Source organism: Rissa tridactyla, chromosome 4 (assembly GCF_028500815.1).
Source record: "Rissa tridactyla isolate bRisTri1 chromosome 4, bRisTri1.patW.cur.20221130, whole genome shotgun sequence".
Taxonomy (NCBI): domain Eukaryota; kingdom Metazoa; phylum Chordata; class Aves; order Charadriiformes; family Laridae; genus Rissa; species Rissa tridactyla.
The window spans coordinates 41,646,854-41,661,660 of NC_071469.1; the positions used below are offsets into that span (position 1 = coordinate 41,646,854).

At 53.0% G+C, this 14,807-nt stretch overlaps 1 protein-coding gene across 5 annotated transcripts in view; it reads right to left on the reverse strand.

Moving 5' to 3' along the window:
- Positions 1-730: 730 nt before the first annotated feature.
- SLC8A3 (solute carrier family 8 member A3) overlaps positions 731-14,807 on the reverse strand; it is a 117,311-nt gene continuing 103,234 nt past the window's right edge. For 3 of the 5 annotated variants that reach the window (XM_054200589.1, XM_054200588.1, XM_054200592.1), the window contains 5 exons: positions 13,896-13,913; positions 5,350-5,474; positions 4,701-4,800; positions 2,900-3,175; positions 731-2,577 (listed from right to left, as the gene is read on the reverse strand). In XM_054200589.1, coding sequence (XP_054056564.1) covers positions 2,201-2,577; positions 2,900-3,175; positions 4,701-4,800; positions 5,350-5,474; positions 13,896-13,913 — 896 coding nt within the window. In that variant the 3' untranslated portion in view covers positions 731-2,200. The remainder of the gene's footprint in view (positions 2,578-2,899; positions 3,176-4,700; positions 4,801-5,349; positions 5,475-13,895; positions 13,914-14,807) is intronic. The other 2 variants (XM_054200591.1, XM_054200590.1) reach the window with 1 other exon arrangement.

A 14,807-nucleotide genomic window follows, 5' to 3' on the forward strand; every position in this document is an offset into this window, starting at 1 on the left:
TCCGTGTCCCTGGCTGGCAGGCAGTGGCGGCGGTCGGTGGCGGCAGCAGCTGCTCTCGGTGGCTGTTGGCACAGCTGGAGGCCAGAAGGACCGGCAACCTCGGTGGGAGCCCGGCCTCGGGGTTTCTTGCCCGTCTTTTTCAGGCCCTTTCCCAAAGGCATGGCGGAGGACGGGTAAGGAGGCGGGAGGTCAGATGCCTGTTGGCTTCAAACCCCACGGCTTTCACCCACGGTGGGCTCCCACCGGCAAAGCTCCTGCTGCTCCCCTGAGAAGGAGCCGCCTTCTCCGCTTTACGTGTATACACACTTATATAGAGATATAGGTATCTGATAAACATTTTGTATGAAAATAAATACTTCATCTGTGTGTTAAGGCCCATCATCGCTTTCATCCAGTCACTTGCTATAATGTTACATCTCTTTTTTTGTCCGTGACAACCTTGCTCCCATTGCTTTTTTCCTAACCTACGGCCACCTCCTCCCCGCCTCCTGGGGCAGCAGAAAGCGCTGCAGCAGGCAGAGACGTACCTTTTGGCAGACCCTCTCTTACTCGCTGCCTCCCAGGGTTTGGCTTATTATAGGGAACTTTATGAAGAAAACGCTTTCTTTTACAGCGCCTGTTTCTTTATAGAATGAATTATCTTCATCTTGAAAACACTTTACAAAGAATAAGGTTTTAACATCCTCTTCCAGGACTCTCCATTAAGAAATATGTTTCTAGATAGCACTGCTTAGATAGGTATAAGTATAGTTTTTATTTATTTTTATTACCAACCCAACATTTCAATTAGCAGCCATTGATGTAATTCATGACATACTCTTGTGGTAGTTTTTTTTGTTTGTTTTTTTTTTTTTCCTTAAAAAGAAATGCACTTCAAATGAAAAGGATGCCTTTTTGTCTATCTGGGTATTCCTGAAAGGTACTCGAGATGCTACAGGAGTCCTGATGTGGGTGGCAGTTTTTAAGCCTTTCAATGGCCTGGAGACCACCAGCAAGACGCGGGCGCTGTGAAAACTGGGGCAGCAAACGAGTGAAAGGGCGGCCACGCCACAGCTCAGGGTGGGACGGCGCTGGGAACGAACGGGCACGCTATCCAGGGGTTCCTCAATTCATTTCCATCTCCGAGCAGGAGGGCCACGCAGCAAAACCCACCACCCCCAAGGAGCCAGTACCGCTTTCCCTGGACCCCTTGCTCGCCCAAGGGCTGGCTATTCCCGGATAGCCGTTTATTTCTTCATCGGTTGTAAATTAACATAATTTTCTCTCCCTGCAGTACCACAAGCTCAAAGTTAATTATACAAAGAGAAATGCCACAGTCAAAATATACATGACACGTATTATATTAGAAGGTTGGGGTTTGGGGTTTGGGTTTTTTCCCTCCTTTTTTTCCTAGCCCAGGCAGGTGATTGAGATGCTACATGCTCCAGCCTTTGTCACTGTGTGTCTGTGTGTCTGTGTTTGTAGTAAAAATATATCAGTCTTGTGATGTTCTTAAAAAAGAAAGAAATGGAAGGCGGCGAGGGAGGAAACGGGTAATAGTGAAAAAGTTCTTTGACTGTGTCACAGTCTTTTGTGGCTTCAAAAAATACACATGTTCAATTCCAGCACTGACGGCAGCTTGAAGCTTTAGAGTAGATTTTTAACATTTTTTTGTTTCAGTAATAAAAAAAGAAAAAAATATAAGCAGGCAGCGTGACCCCCCCAAACCAAAAAGCAACAAGCAAACAAAAAAAAAAAAAAGGAAAAAAAAATTTCAAATTCCTGATCAGACTTCTGCGATTCCCAACCAGTAAAAATAAGAAAAACATCTCCATACAGCGGAAGGGTGCTCAGGAGAAAAGGAGAAGGAGACAAGCCCCTACAGGAGAGGTGGCCTTTAGAGATGACTGAAACTTCTTAATCTCACTGAATGGGGTCAGTGGCTGGGTTTATTGTGTTTTGTTTTATTTCAACACTTGCCATTGTTGCTCTTTTTTTTTTCTTTTGTATCATTTTGGGTGGGTTTTGTTTGTTCGGTTTTTTTTTTCCCCCCTCTGTGATGGTTTTTCCCTTCTTGGTGCCCAGCCGTCCAACCATCTGGGCAGCAGCGGCCCCCGACGGACAGCCGTCCCCTCCGGTGCAACCGCGCTTCCAGGACTGGTGTCCGGTGAGGTAACGGAGGAGGGGGTCCCTCCCCCCGGCGGCACCGTCCCTCCACCGCCTAAAACCCTTTGATGTAGCAATAGGCCTCCAGGGTGGCAAAGAGGATGTAGAGCAACCAGAGGCTGACGAAGAGCAACGTCGTGGCCAGTTTGCATCCCCGGGGGCCACCCAGCTCACCCCCGAGGTGGGGCCGCCGGCGGTAGAGGAGGACACTGATGCAGATGAAGGCGAAGATGGTGAAGAGCGTGACGGAGAAGGCCAGGGTGCCTGCCGACACCTGGAACTCCTGCCCCTGTGATGCCCAGTAGATCGCCGCCACCGACCACGCCAGCCCAATGCCCAGGAAGACGTTGACGGCGTTGCTGCCCGTGACGTTGCTGATGGAGGCGTCGGCGTACACGTCCTGGACGGCTGCAGCTTTGCTGGCGAACGTGTCTGGGGTTAGGAGAGGAGGGAAGGGGAAATCACTGGGGGTCCAACAGGAGAAATGGGCAACCTTTCACGTCTGGGGGACAAGGGAGGCTCAGGTGTGGCACTGGCCAATTTGGGACACAGACTTCTGGTGCATACCACTCTTCCCGTGTCCAGGGACCCTGTGTTGCCACCAAGTGGGGTGCAGACCTTGCCTGGGGACAGGGATTTGTGGAGCCTTTTCCCAGCCTGAACCCCATCCCATGACAGAGCTGCTTCCTGGAAGCAGGAAAGCCACCAGAGGGCTTGCCTCCCACCCCATCCCCGGCCCCCCCAGCTGTCCCACCTGGTACAGAAGTGCCAAAGGCGACAAAGACGACGGCGGTCACTGAGTCCTTGAGGCCAATGGTGCAGCCGAAGTGGGAGGCGAGGTCACCGATGACAGCTGTGAGCATGCCGATGATGAGGATGGAGACAACAAAGCAGGCCCAGCCGTTGCAGTACTCAGTGGGGGGCACACAGGCGAACAGCACCTTCCAGAAGACGGTCAGGAAGTGCATCACATAGTCAAAGCAGGACGGCAGGCGCTCCTCGCCGGACTCGTCCTCGTCCTCATCACCCGCTGCAAACAATGTGGAAGGGGAGGTCCAGCACTCATGATGGGGCAGGTGAAGATTATGGGGGTGGGCTGCAGCCCGTGCTTGGCCCCCCAGTGCAGGGCTCCAGGGATGCTACTTTCCTGGGACAAGGAGGAGTGGTGCTGGCCACAACAGTGGGCTCAGGGCACACCAGGTCCCCCAGTGGTGGGTGAGGTTTGGCAAGAGGGCTGCCTCTCGATACACCCCAGAGCCTGCAGGGCTGGTGAGTGGCAGAGTGGTGAGTTGTACACACAGAGAGACAAGCCCCATCCCCATCCCCGTTCCCATCCACAGGCAGTCACACAGTATGTAGTCAGCCTGTGGAGATCACAGCTGAGGGGCACCATGAAGTCACACAGGCAAGTGACGTGGGTAAAATAGCAGAAAGCGATAGAATTGGGAAACTCTTGGTCCTCCTGCACAAGAGCACCAGCAGCACCCCAGCAAGACATTTCTCATCTGTGTGAGGGTATCAGCAGCAGCGCTGCAGCCCCTTGGAGGGGTTCTGTCCTTAGCCTGGTGGGCCAGGTCAGCTCCGAGGCTGGAAGCACTGCTGGTCTTTGTGCGGATACAGGATGATGGAAATAAATTGGAGGAAGAGAAAGCAGGCAGGGAGCACAGAGCAGAAGGCAAAGGGAAGGAGAGAGAGAGAGGAAGAGAGAAACAGGCCTGCTTGCTCCAAGGATGGAAGTATTGTTTCCACAGAAGCAGTTTCTCTTAATTGTTAGAATGAAAAATCTGAATACCCCACATCTCTTCTTTCATGTCAGAAGAAGCCCTTGTGGCCACTGGCGACAGCTCCCACTCAGCCACCTGCCTGCTACCTGCACTATGGCGGGGTGGAAAACAGCCCTTCGGGAAAGATGCCAAACTATCAAGGAAAGGTTCAGAAAGGTGCCCAAGTGTCATTAATGGCACAGACATGCCTAAAATGTCTGTTCCACAGCTGCCTGGCTCTGGAAGTGGTGAGCTCTCTCAGCTCCCTGGGCAACAGCTGGCAGGTCTCTGGGCCTTTCCCTCCACCAGCTGCTGCCTCATGGGGCAACATCTCCTGTCTGCATGTGGTAACCCTCCCTACTCCCAGAGACTCTACTGGCCGTGGCAGACAGCACATCTTCCAGCAGGAGGATCTACCTGACCAGGACAGCACTGGGCATACCAGGAGCCAGCAGCCCAGCCAGGATGGGATTTTGATGCCTATATGCTGGTGGTCAGACCACTGAAGCAGCAGGACCACTGCCAGCAGACGTAAAGTCTTTGAAAACTGGCCTCCTGGACGGCTCCGCACCAAAGGATGGATCTCCTGGACTCCCAGCCAATGCATCTGCCAAAGCCCAGTATATTTGGAGCAAAGGAGCTCTTTGGACTGGCTTTGCTGGTGGCCACTGTGCACGCAACCGCTGAGCATCACTGACCAGGCAGATGCTGTTTCCTGAGCCCAGACAGACCTCATCCCAGGCCGCATGAGCCCTGCAGATGCTGGTGTGGGTTTTCTGACGTCCCCCTCACCTGCGCTGACGGTAATGGCCTCCATGAACTGGTCCCTCCAGGAATGTGTCCCTACAACCAAAGCCAGGTTTGTCTTCTTAATCAGCTTGTCCACGGTGCTCTGTGGTGGGAATAAAGATGCAGAGCAATTAAACTGGCTGCTAGTGGGCAAGGCTGATCTTGCAGTGCACTGTGATCTCACGGACCCTTCCCAAACTGTGGAGGTGCAACAAGCACTCTCCTACCAGTCAGATAAGGCCATGACAAGTTGGGCCCACCTTCTCCCCGGACAGGCTGACTCAGACCTCACCAGAGCCTGCCTATTTGCCACCCCTTACTTTAGACAAGGTTCCTTTTTCCTTCACCCCTGCCTCACTAGAGACAGCTTTGCTCCTGCCCTCTCCCACACGCTGGCTTCCATCTGCTTCCAGCAGAGCTCCAGGCTCCCTTGCCTTCCTCCCTCCACCTCTGCCTACCAGCAACTACATCTCCTGGCATTTCTTGTAGGCTTCCCCGACGCCTTATTGCATTGCATACTCCTTTTCCTCTTCCAGCAACACTTTCCCTCAAAAAGCGGCCACCCCCTGCCACCTCGGTCCTGCTCTCCACAGCTGCTCTTCAGTGCCACATGGCTTTCCCCTCCTGGAGGACCCCTGGGACAACTACTGACCTTGAACTCATAGGACTCTTCAATGATGACTTCTAGTTTGGGATGCTCGCCAAGTATTGGTTTGCCCATCTCTGCAATCCTCTTGGCTTCCTCCTCTTCAACCGTCAGCTTCCTCTCAGCCACTTCTGTGAAAACAAGGTCAACACCAAGCTGTAGACAGCAGCCCTGGAGCACCAGGGCACCGCGGAGGCTTGTCTGCAGGGCCTGAGCATGGGCTTCATGAGCAGCCCCTTCACAGCTTGCTAAGTGCACAGAGTGACTGGGGGGAGTGGTGGGGAGTTGGACCACAGAAACAAAGGACGAAGATTTCTGAATATCAGCTAATCACTGAGAACGTATAAAACATGGTTTTAATTTATTAAAAAAACCCAAACCCATAATGTTTCTTCAGCCTGTATTGGTGCTCTTGTATGACATATGCCCTCCCATCACCCCTGCAGCAGCCACATCCTTGGTGAGACCGAGGTACCGACTCATTCCACCATTTGGCACAAGCATCTTTTCAGACAGCTTTGACACCCTGCTGTGTTTCATGGTTTGAAGGAGCAAGAGACAGGATCTTTTTACTCCCCTTTGATTAGAAAATCACTGTTGGCACCCTGTGCCACTCAGTGCTTGATCTAACGCTCTGTCACAACCACCCATGCACACAGATACATGTTCCTAGCATTTGGAAAAATGAACTGGAAGAAATAAGTCAGGAGCCAAGTGGGTTTTTTCTTTCATATTACTGGATGTTTAGTTTCTGCTGGAGGAGACTAAACCAGGACCCCAGGTCAGCAGCACGCTGAGATGACCCTGTGTCAGGCTCACCTTGCTGATGCCCCAGCAAACCCAAGGAGGAGCCTGGGGAAGTTCTGGTTGCCCGGATGGGAAGGAGCACGCCTAACCATCAGGAAAAGTGCCCTGGCAATGTCCCCAGCTCTGACCAAGATCTCCTCTCCCACCCAGACACTCAAGTGCAGGCATGTGTCGATGGGCTCTCTGAAAAGCCTTGACATGTCAAGAAAGAAGCTGTGTTTTGCCCAGCCTTCCCATGTCTGACCAGTCAGAGCTGCAGCACAGGGCCCAGCTGAGCCTGGCAGCAGGAGCTGAAGCTCTGCAGAACCCGGGAGGGGTATCACAAATGCAGAGCATCTTGTTCTGGCTAAGCAGTGGACCAGATGTTACCCAAGGTTTCCTGCAGCATTTACAAACAGCCCAGGTAATGCCTGAAATGTGATTAATCCCACGCGGGCTCCAACAGATCTCATACTTTGCACCAGAAATCACACAGAAATTATCAACTCTCCATGAAGTCGAGTTATACACCCTGGCTTCTCTTCATCAATCCAGCTGGATTGATTGCAAAGGCTGTAAGCCTTGCAAGACCTGCAGAGTTTATAAAATATATAATAACTCCTGTCGCAGGTGACATTATTATAACCCATCACAGAAGCAGAAATAACTACCTCCATCATTTGAAATCAGTGATCAAAACCATCACTGCCTAGCTCAAAGACAGTGTACTCTGGATTTGGGAATCCCCAAAAGTTTACAAATACTGAGAGAAGGGAGCATGGCACCTGGAGCAGCCAGGCAATACAGGATGCCAGAGGGGTAAGGGGGCAACTGCAGGCAAAGGCCAAGCAGAGAGGGGAGGGGACAGCTGAGATGGACAAGTGCAGAAACAGGGGTGAACCTAAACAAATGTTGTGCCTCATGCAACACTCGGGAGACATGACCTCATGATCATCAACAACAAGATTCAAGTTACTTATATTCATTTAAGCAGGGAATTAGACAAAACGTTTTCCAAGGCAGCGATCAAGAAAGTCCAGTCTGCTTCTACATGGAAGTGTACAAAGATGTCGAGCTGCATCCATTGCTGAAAATGCAGATGCTTATGTATCAGTTGCCGTGCCGCATATGTGGGTCTCTCCTGTCTGAGCTCCACCATAACCTGAAGCTCAGGGGAGGAGGCACCTCAGCTCTGCAAGGCCCACTTGGCAGATGAGCTGAGCACGGGCTGACGTATGCTGATGGTACCGAGCTGAGAAACAGCATGGCACCCATCCCAGCAGGGCTGCAAAGCCCGGAGTCGGTGACAGTCTGGCTCACTACAACCTTTGGTGGGGTTGGTTGAGGAAAGCTGCAGTCACAGCCGGCAGCATGGTCCCTTGGGCTCTCGCCCACTGGCTGCAGTTGCACAGCACAGAAAGCAAATCTCTGGAATCAGAGGACCTGCCCTGAAAACGGGGAATGTCGGGCAGAATTTCCTCGGCTTAACAACTCCAGGAGAATAGATGCAAGGTAGCCTCAGTCTGCACTTTGACTGATTTGACAAAAGCCTTTGGCGTGGTAAGACAACACGGAGCCTCACGCAGGTATCAGCTGCCTAGGCAAGGCTGAGCTGCAAGCAGGGGAGCCTTCCCCTCCCCGCAGGGAGCAGTATCCAACACGGCGTTATCCCAGAACCTGGCATCTTCCTCGTGACGGTTTATGTACCTGTGCCAGGCAGGAGAGTGCAATACCCGAAACCCTCCTCCGAGGAAGAAAATCTCTTGTGTCTCTTCTGACTGTGTGCCAGGCCCAAGGCTGTCGGGCAGGCTGCATGGGAATGCCTGTGTCCACGGCCAGAGGCAGGACCTTTGGCTGCTGGCAGGTGGCTTTGTTGCCTCTGCAAGACACTCACAGATCACCTACTGATTTGATGAGCTTGGCAATCACTTGCCAGGCAGCTCTTAGAGTAAACCAAGCAATACATCCATGTCAAGGAGTGGACAGATTGCTCTAAGCCTGAAGGCTGGATGCAGTGTGAGCACGGGACCGGGCACTCCACCGAACTGAAGGCACTGGTACTTACCACAGCACTGAAGGGCTGTGTGACTTGCGCTATTTCAGAGGGCACCTTGTCAGTGGAAGACGTGCCACCAGAGGCGCCTTCAAGCCCTAGGTAGGACACTCGTGGTGAAGGTACAAGCTGGCCAACGATGGAGACCTGCCACCTGCTGACAGCACGTCCACCGAGACATGAATAATGGAGGCGCTTCTGTCACCACACAGCTCCTCTGCGGTGAATACGGAGAACTGGGGCGCAGAGAGAAGAAACACAGGTGCCCAAGAAAGCACGCCAAGGATGTCCTATGGGGGCAGCCGACTGAACACCACTCCCAGGCTTTCAACGTCAGCTGCAAGCAAACTGCTGGAGAATAGGCACAGGCAGCATCTCCAAATGGGCAGAAATGTTAATAGAGGAAACTTGCAGATGCTGAAAAAAGGAGGTAATTCCGTCACGCCTTATTAAAAAGCAGTCACATTTGTGAATGTGCAAAGCACAGAAACCTAATCGACTTCAAAGGTGCACCTGAAAACATTTAACCTGCCATTGTATTTTCACTGAGCCTCCGTCCTAATGTAGGAGACATAAATTAAGAGTCGCATGTCAATATTGTGCTGGATCTTGCTCAATGCACTCGTGCAAGTGACCCAGAGGTGCCAAACAGCAGGCTGCCGATTGTCCCCTGAAGTCAAGGCAGTGCCCTTTGTGGCAGGAAGGACAAACTTAGGAGCCCAGCTGACACATCTCTTGCCCCAACCTATACTCACCATACTGTTAAGGGGGAGATCTACGCACCTCGAAAGAGCAATACAAAAAACCTACATGAACCCACCACTTCTACCCACCTACCGTTCAGGACACCTGAGCACACTGTAGCAGGAATCAGTGCCAACCTCTGCCGAACACCTGAACCTGCTCCAGTCTGTCTGTTCCGATGGGATGCTGAGGACTGAGTTGAGCCCTGTGTGTACAGATCCAATGGCCGAGAGGGAATAAACCCTTGCAACATCCCAGTGGCAGAGCTCACTCCCGATGCTCCTGCCTTTCAGGGAAGCCCTTCAGCCAGCAGCAGGGTGCACCAGCCTGCCTTCAGAGACACAGGAGGCCGCTGTCTCCGCAGCAAGTGTGGGGCATGCTCCCACCTCCTGATGGACCAGGCGTAGGGTTGGGGGATTGGAGGGCTCCTCCAGAAAGCGGGGACAGGGCATCGGTGAGGTGTGTCACGCATCACCCCGGCGCAGTAGCCTGCAAAGATGACTACCAAGGGCTGTGATAAATAAACCACAAGGGGCGGGGGGGGAGAGAGACAGACTTTTAATTTGGAAGGTCAAGTCTGTCAAGGTGAATGCTGCCAAGCCACAGCTTAATTATTAACTAGCCTGATTTCTGTTTGTATCAGCATCAGTACCTACTTCTCAACGCGGATTGCACCCTGGACTCCCTGCTGTCAACCCCAATTAAGCCTGATAAGGTCTGGCTATGCCCAGCAACAACAGCCGCTTGCCAGGACCTCCTGGGCTGCCTCCACCTCCTCCCTGGGACAGGGAAGGTGAGGAGAGAGGGGTCCCCTAAACCCTGCCTGCTCCGGCACATAGGTCTGTGCTACCATCGAGTGCTAGCAACCCATCTGGGCTACAGGAGCCCGCGCAGGCTGCTGAGGTGAGGCAAGCTGGGGCTGCTGCGGCAGGTACTCTGCTCCTGGCACCAGGGAGCCCGCGGGTCAGAGAGGAGATACTGCGAGCAGGGGAGACGAACAGGTCTGGTAAGATCAAAGGCTGGGTGGGAGGAATGAGAATGAAGTCTCCTTTTGACCAGGCTGTAGCGAAAGTCACGGCTGACACCCGCTGGGTGCTGGACCCAACGCTTGCTGGAAGATAGCAAGGAGAGGTTTTTTTTGGTTAAAGCACTTCACGCTCTCGCTTATTCTGCCTCATTCAGGGTCAGTTCAGACCCTCAAAGGTCGGACAGACGAGGGGGGCCAGCAGCTCCTAGCTGTGGTCCTGCCACTGCGGTGCTCTGCAGCCCTGCTGGGCACGTCCCTGCCCCGCTCACTCCTCAGCTCCTCACCTGCACCAGAGCCACCTGCGCCCGCGGGGCGATCCTGGCACTTAATCTGCAGCTATTTGCAAGCGCTCTCCGACCTACACATGATAGGCAGTTTCCTGGGCTCAAAATACTGTAAGCAGGTCCGCTACTCCTCCTATTTTTTTTCCAGGGGAAAAAGGGAACACCGAGCAGTGTTCTCACTTCAGGCACTGCTCCTGGAATTGCTCTGGACACATCATAAAGTTAGATAAAGCCCATTTCCATGCGGTAATCTGGCCACTACATCTTCTGAGCTGAAACAGGCAATGGGAAGGCCCTGGAACACCGTTAGAGAGGTAACAACCCATCACCTAGGCAATGCTGCAAGACTACCAAACAGCCGCGGACCAGTTTGTATTCCCTCTCACTTGCTGAATAAATTGGATTAAAACCAGCAATGTATTCATGAAAGATTGCTATGAAGGCCATTTCACACCCCTAGAGCTATCTCGTTTCCATCCATTTCTAGGGCAGGCATATATCTGCATGAAGGTCACCCCTTCTGGGGACTGCACTGCTAGGAAGAAATTAAAACGACAATTAAAAAGGGATTTTTTTTTTTTTTTGTTGCGGCTCAATAAAACATAATCCTGGCTAAACAAAGTAAACAGTGAGCATGAATGAGTTCCTCTGTCCAGAGCACTGTCAAGCCGTCAGTCACAACTGGGGAAGACTGCTGGCTAAAAGACACTGTGGCTTCTGAGGTTAGCATATGGATATACCCTTTACTGAAACACATGCACATGCACAAGCACCGGCAGCCTAGGCTGCTTTCTAAAAAAGGGAGGAATCTGCTTACTTAGCCCTGGAAGCTATTTTTGAGGCGTGATAAATCCCATATACATGCCCCAGCGTCCTTAACGCTAACTGGGAACCGCTGCACATTCATGAGAGGGAGGTCAAGGCACAGGGCTGGGAACTGCGCATTATTCCACTGCTGGCTCTGCCTTGAGATTGCTGTTTACACGACTGTCCCCGACAGGCCAGTCAGCTGCCATCTCCGCTCCCCAGTCTTTCCCACCACAAAGTGGACCCATGACTTTTAAAGCCTAAGTAAAGAAACGTATTTAGAAATGTTTTCTTTGATCTGAGTGAAGATGTGGAGATGAGGGTAGACAAGTATATACTGCTTAGATAATTTCTCATTCCTTTAAAGACATCAGCCTCCTGAGCCCCAAAACTTGCAAGCCAACTTGCAAACTTGCTCAGGCTTTCAGTGGCTTTTGTAAAGCCTGGCAAGACAGCCGGAGCAGCATCCACTGCTGGCAATGGCAGGGACAACTGGAGTAGCCATGCACTTTGGTATCAAATATTTAACAGTATAAAGAGTATATGGAGAGATCATTGCCAGTGCCAAAACTAAAGGCTATGCATTAAAGCAGTTAAAAAAGACCACCCAGGTTTGCCTCTCAAGTCACTCCACGGGTACCCAGTACTACTGTGGTCCTCTGCAGCCCCAACAGCTGGCACTGGACGCTTAGCGAAGTGAAGCTTTCAAAAGCTTTGCACAGCCTTGCAAGTCTGGCTCGGAGAGGAAACAAATGCTGAGCTGAACCTGTGCCAAAGGCTCTCCCCTGCCCAGTTACTTTGCCTTGTGTAAAACTCACAGCCCTGTTTTCCCAGGGAGGGCTCTGCAAGGTGGCGGGGGCAGAGCCAGGATCTCCCATGTACCCCCAGGTTAGGGCTGCAAGGACAAGGGAGGTGTTTTCTCTTGGGCTCATCCATCTGAGCATCCCAGGACTTCTGCAAAGAGACAGGGCCGCTGCAGTGAGCGGAGGCCGTGCTGCTGCTGGCCTTGCGGGGGCTGACGAAGAGGTGCCATAGGAGGGTGAACACCCCAGGGCCGCGGAGGAGAGCCAGGGTGCCCAGCACTCCCAGGGATGCAGCCTTGGGGAAAGGGATGCTGCCTGGGAAAAGCTGTGCGAGCTGCTCCCGAAGGGAGGGGACGAGGAGCGGGACCAACGGATTCCACTGAAACGTTCAGTAATGCCCTTTTTTTACAAAGATTCCTGCGCGTCCGTGTAATCTAAATCTAACATGACACAGACTAAACGAGGACGTCACTTCTCTCCCTGCTGATTAGCTGTGATTGCCGCTTGAGCGACACTCCAGCACGTGCCTCTGCGGCAAGCAGGACTCTGCTCACCGGCCGGCTGATACCTTGAAGCATGCACGGGGGCCAAGCACCGAGAGCTCAAACCATGGGCCAAGCACATGCTGTACACATGGAAGGCACCTCAGGACAGCCTGGCAAGGGGGGGACACCCCAGGGATGCCCCCCGCCTCCTCCTCCCAGACAGAGAGGAGGCTTTTCTTCCTTAACTGGAAAGCAACTTTCCATAGCTGGTGACCAAGTTCTCCAATAACGGCTGCCAAAAGCAATCAGGCTGTATCACAACAGAGGGAGGAAAGTTATGTTATTTTAATAGAAATTATTTGGTTCCTGGGGTTCTGATCAAATTAGGCAGCTACTGAATTAAAGCAATGAAATTACTGTGAAGGAGACTGTGCTCAACTTATTTCCAGTCCTCCCGGACCTGAAGAAGTAACAAAGGAAAACGTCCAAACCGCTCCGAGGAGTTTTCCGTAAACACCCTAAGCTGGTATTTGGGGAGCTGGGGACTTCTGCCTGCCACGAGCAATTTCCTAATTAGCCCAATATCCGATGGGCTCAGGCCATCCCCTGCGCAGCAGATTTGGCATCCTCCAAAAAGCAGCAGAGACTGAAGCCTGCACGGCAGATGCTTCTCCTTTGATTTGCAGCACAGCTCAGGCGTGATGAACGCTTTGGTTTTCAGTTCTGCTTGCAAACCTGTCAGACTCGAGCTCCTCTCTGCACCCTGTGTGCCCGCCCTTAGCTTTTGACAAATGTTGCTTTAGTGCAAATTCAACTGTAATCATCTCTGGAATTGGTGGAATAAGAACATTGCACCGCAGTGGGATCAAGAGAGATCGGCATTAACGGGGATTTCGGGCAAGGAAGAGGGGGCTCAGTACTAATGCACAGAAAAAACCTGACACAGGGAGAGGAGACAAAGAGTGCAGAGCTAGAGCTGGGGGTGAGAAGGAAAAGGTGCTGATGTTTATCATGCCCTGGCAGCGCTGCCCTGGCGCTGGGCGCACTCCCGGGACCCCCCAGGACGGGCGGTGGAGAGCACCCAGGTGCATGCACCGAAGGGCGATGCATGGCCTGATCCTGCATGAGAAGGGGACACCTGCGCAGTCCTGCACCCTCGCCCACCCCGGGCAATGCCGTCCCGTGCCCCAGGAGTGCTGCCCCCCTGCAGAAAAGCCCTGTGCTCCCTGGTTCATTAGCACAACCCAAGCCCCAGAGCTGCCCGAAGAGAGGGTCGAGCCATGGCCCCAGATCAGTAAAAGCTGCATGTTCTGCTTTGCAACCCTGACCGTGTCATTTCCCAAAACCCTGGGGAAAAATCTGGAATATGGGGAAGGCTCTTAGATGTCAATCAATCACTGTCATGTTCTTAACGCATTGCTCTTAACTAGTTCCTGCTGGACGTGAACACCATGAACTGGGGTTATCTACAACACAGTAAACACAAACACGGAGTGGGCGGCCTGACCAACGGGGATGAAAACAGAGCCAGAGCAGGCGGAGGAAAGGAGAAAAAGCACTTACCTTGGGTGAGCAGCAGGGCTGTGGGGAGAGAAGAACACGAGAAAGACAGGGAGAGAGAAGAAAAGAGGGAAAAAGTTAATATCCCAGGGGAAAAGCGGTTTTGCAGATGACAGCTGTCAGTGAGCAATGGACGTGGCACAAGGCGGCGTGCGAGCTGGCCGGGGCTGCATGCCGGGCACAGGCAGGGAGCAGACCTCGCAGCAGTGAGACGGGCAGCAGGCTGGCCAGCACTGGTGAGCACCAGGGCACTGGCTCCCCAAAGTCACACTTTCACCCCCCCAGTGAAGGCAGAGGGATGGGATGCAGGCAGGGAGTAGCGAGGAGGGGAAGGGAAAAATGGGGGAGGACGGTTATGCTTGCTAGCGGGGCCTGACGTGATCCGAATTGACCCGAAGGCACTGGGGGGGGTGTCCCCACTTCAGCCAGGAGTGTGTGGTTGTGATGGGGATCGGCACAACTGGGGAGGCACTGGTAAACCCATGGGTGTCTGAGAAGAGAGGGTGGCCGGGAGCCACGGGCAGCTCACTGAGAAGAGCATCATCAGGGGAAGGTGTTGATAAAATGGGCTCTGCCCTCCAGTGCGAAATGGGGCAGCAGGTAACCCTGCCGTGCATCATCTCCTGGGATGCCCTGGCTCACCTATGCCTATCCTGTGCCCCGCTGGCACTGCTCCCAGAGGGTCAGGGTGCTGAGAGGAGCACAGGCACACCTAAAGATCACCGCTTTGAGTTCCCCTGGCTCTCTTTGCTCCCAATTGCAGATCTGCCCGGCAGCGCCGCAGGGGCACATGCCGTGCAATGTCATCACAGCGGGATGTACCTCCCGGGAGATGTGACTGCGTGGTCCTGTGAGATTAGAGGTGGGAGGAACGGAGGAGAAAGGTCCAAAGATCCTTGCAAGGGATGATCTTAC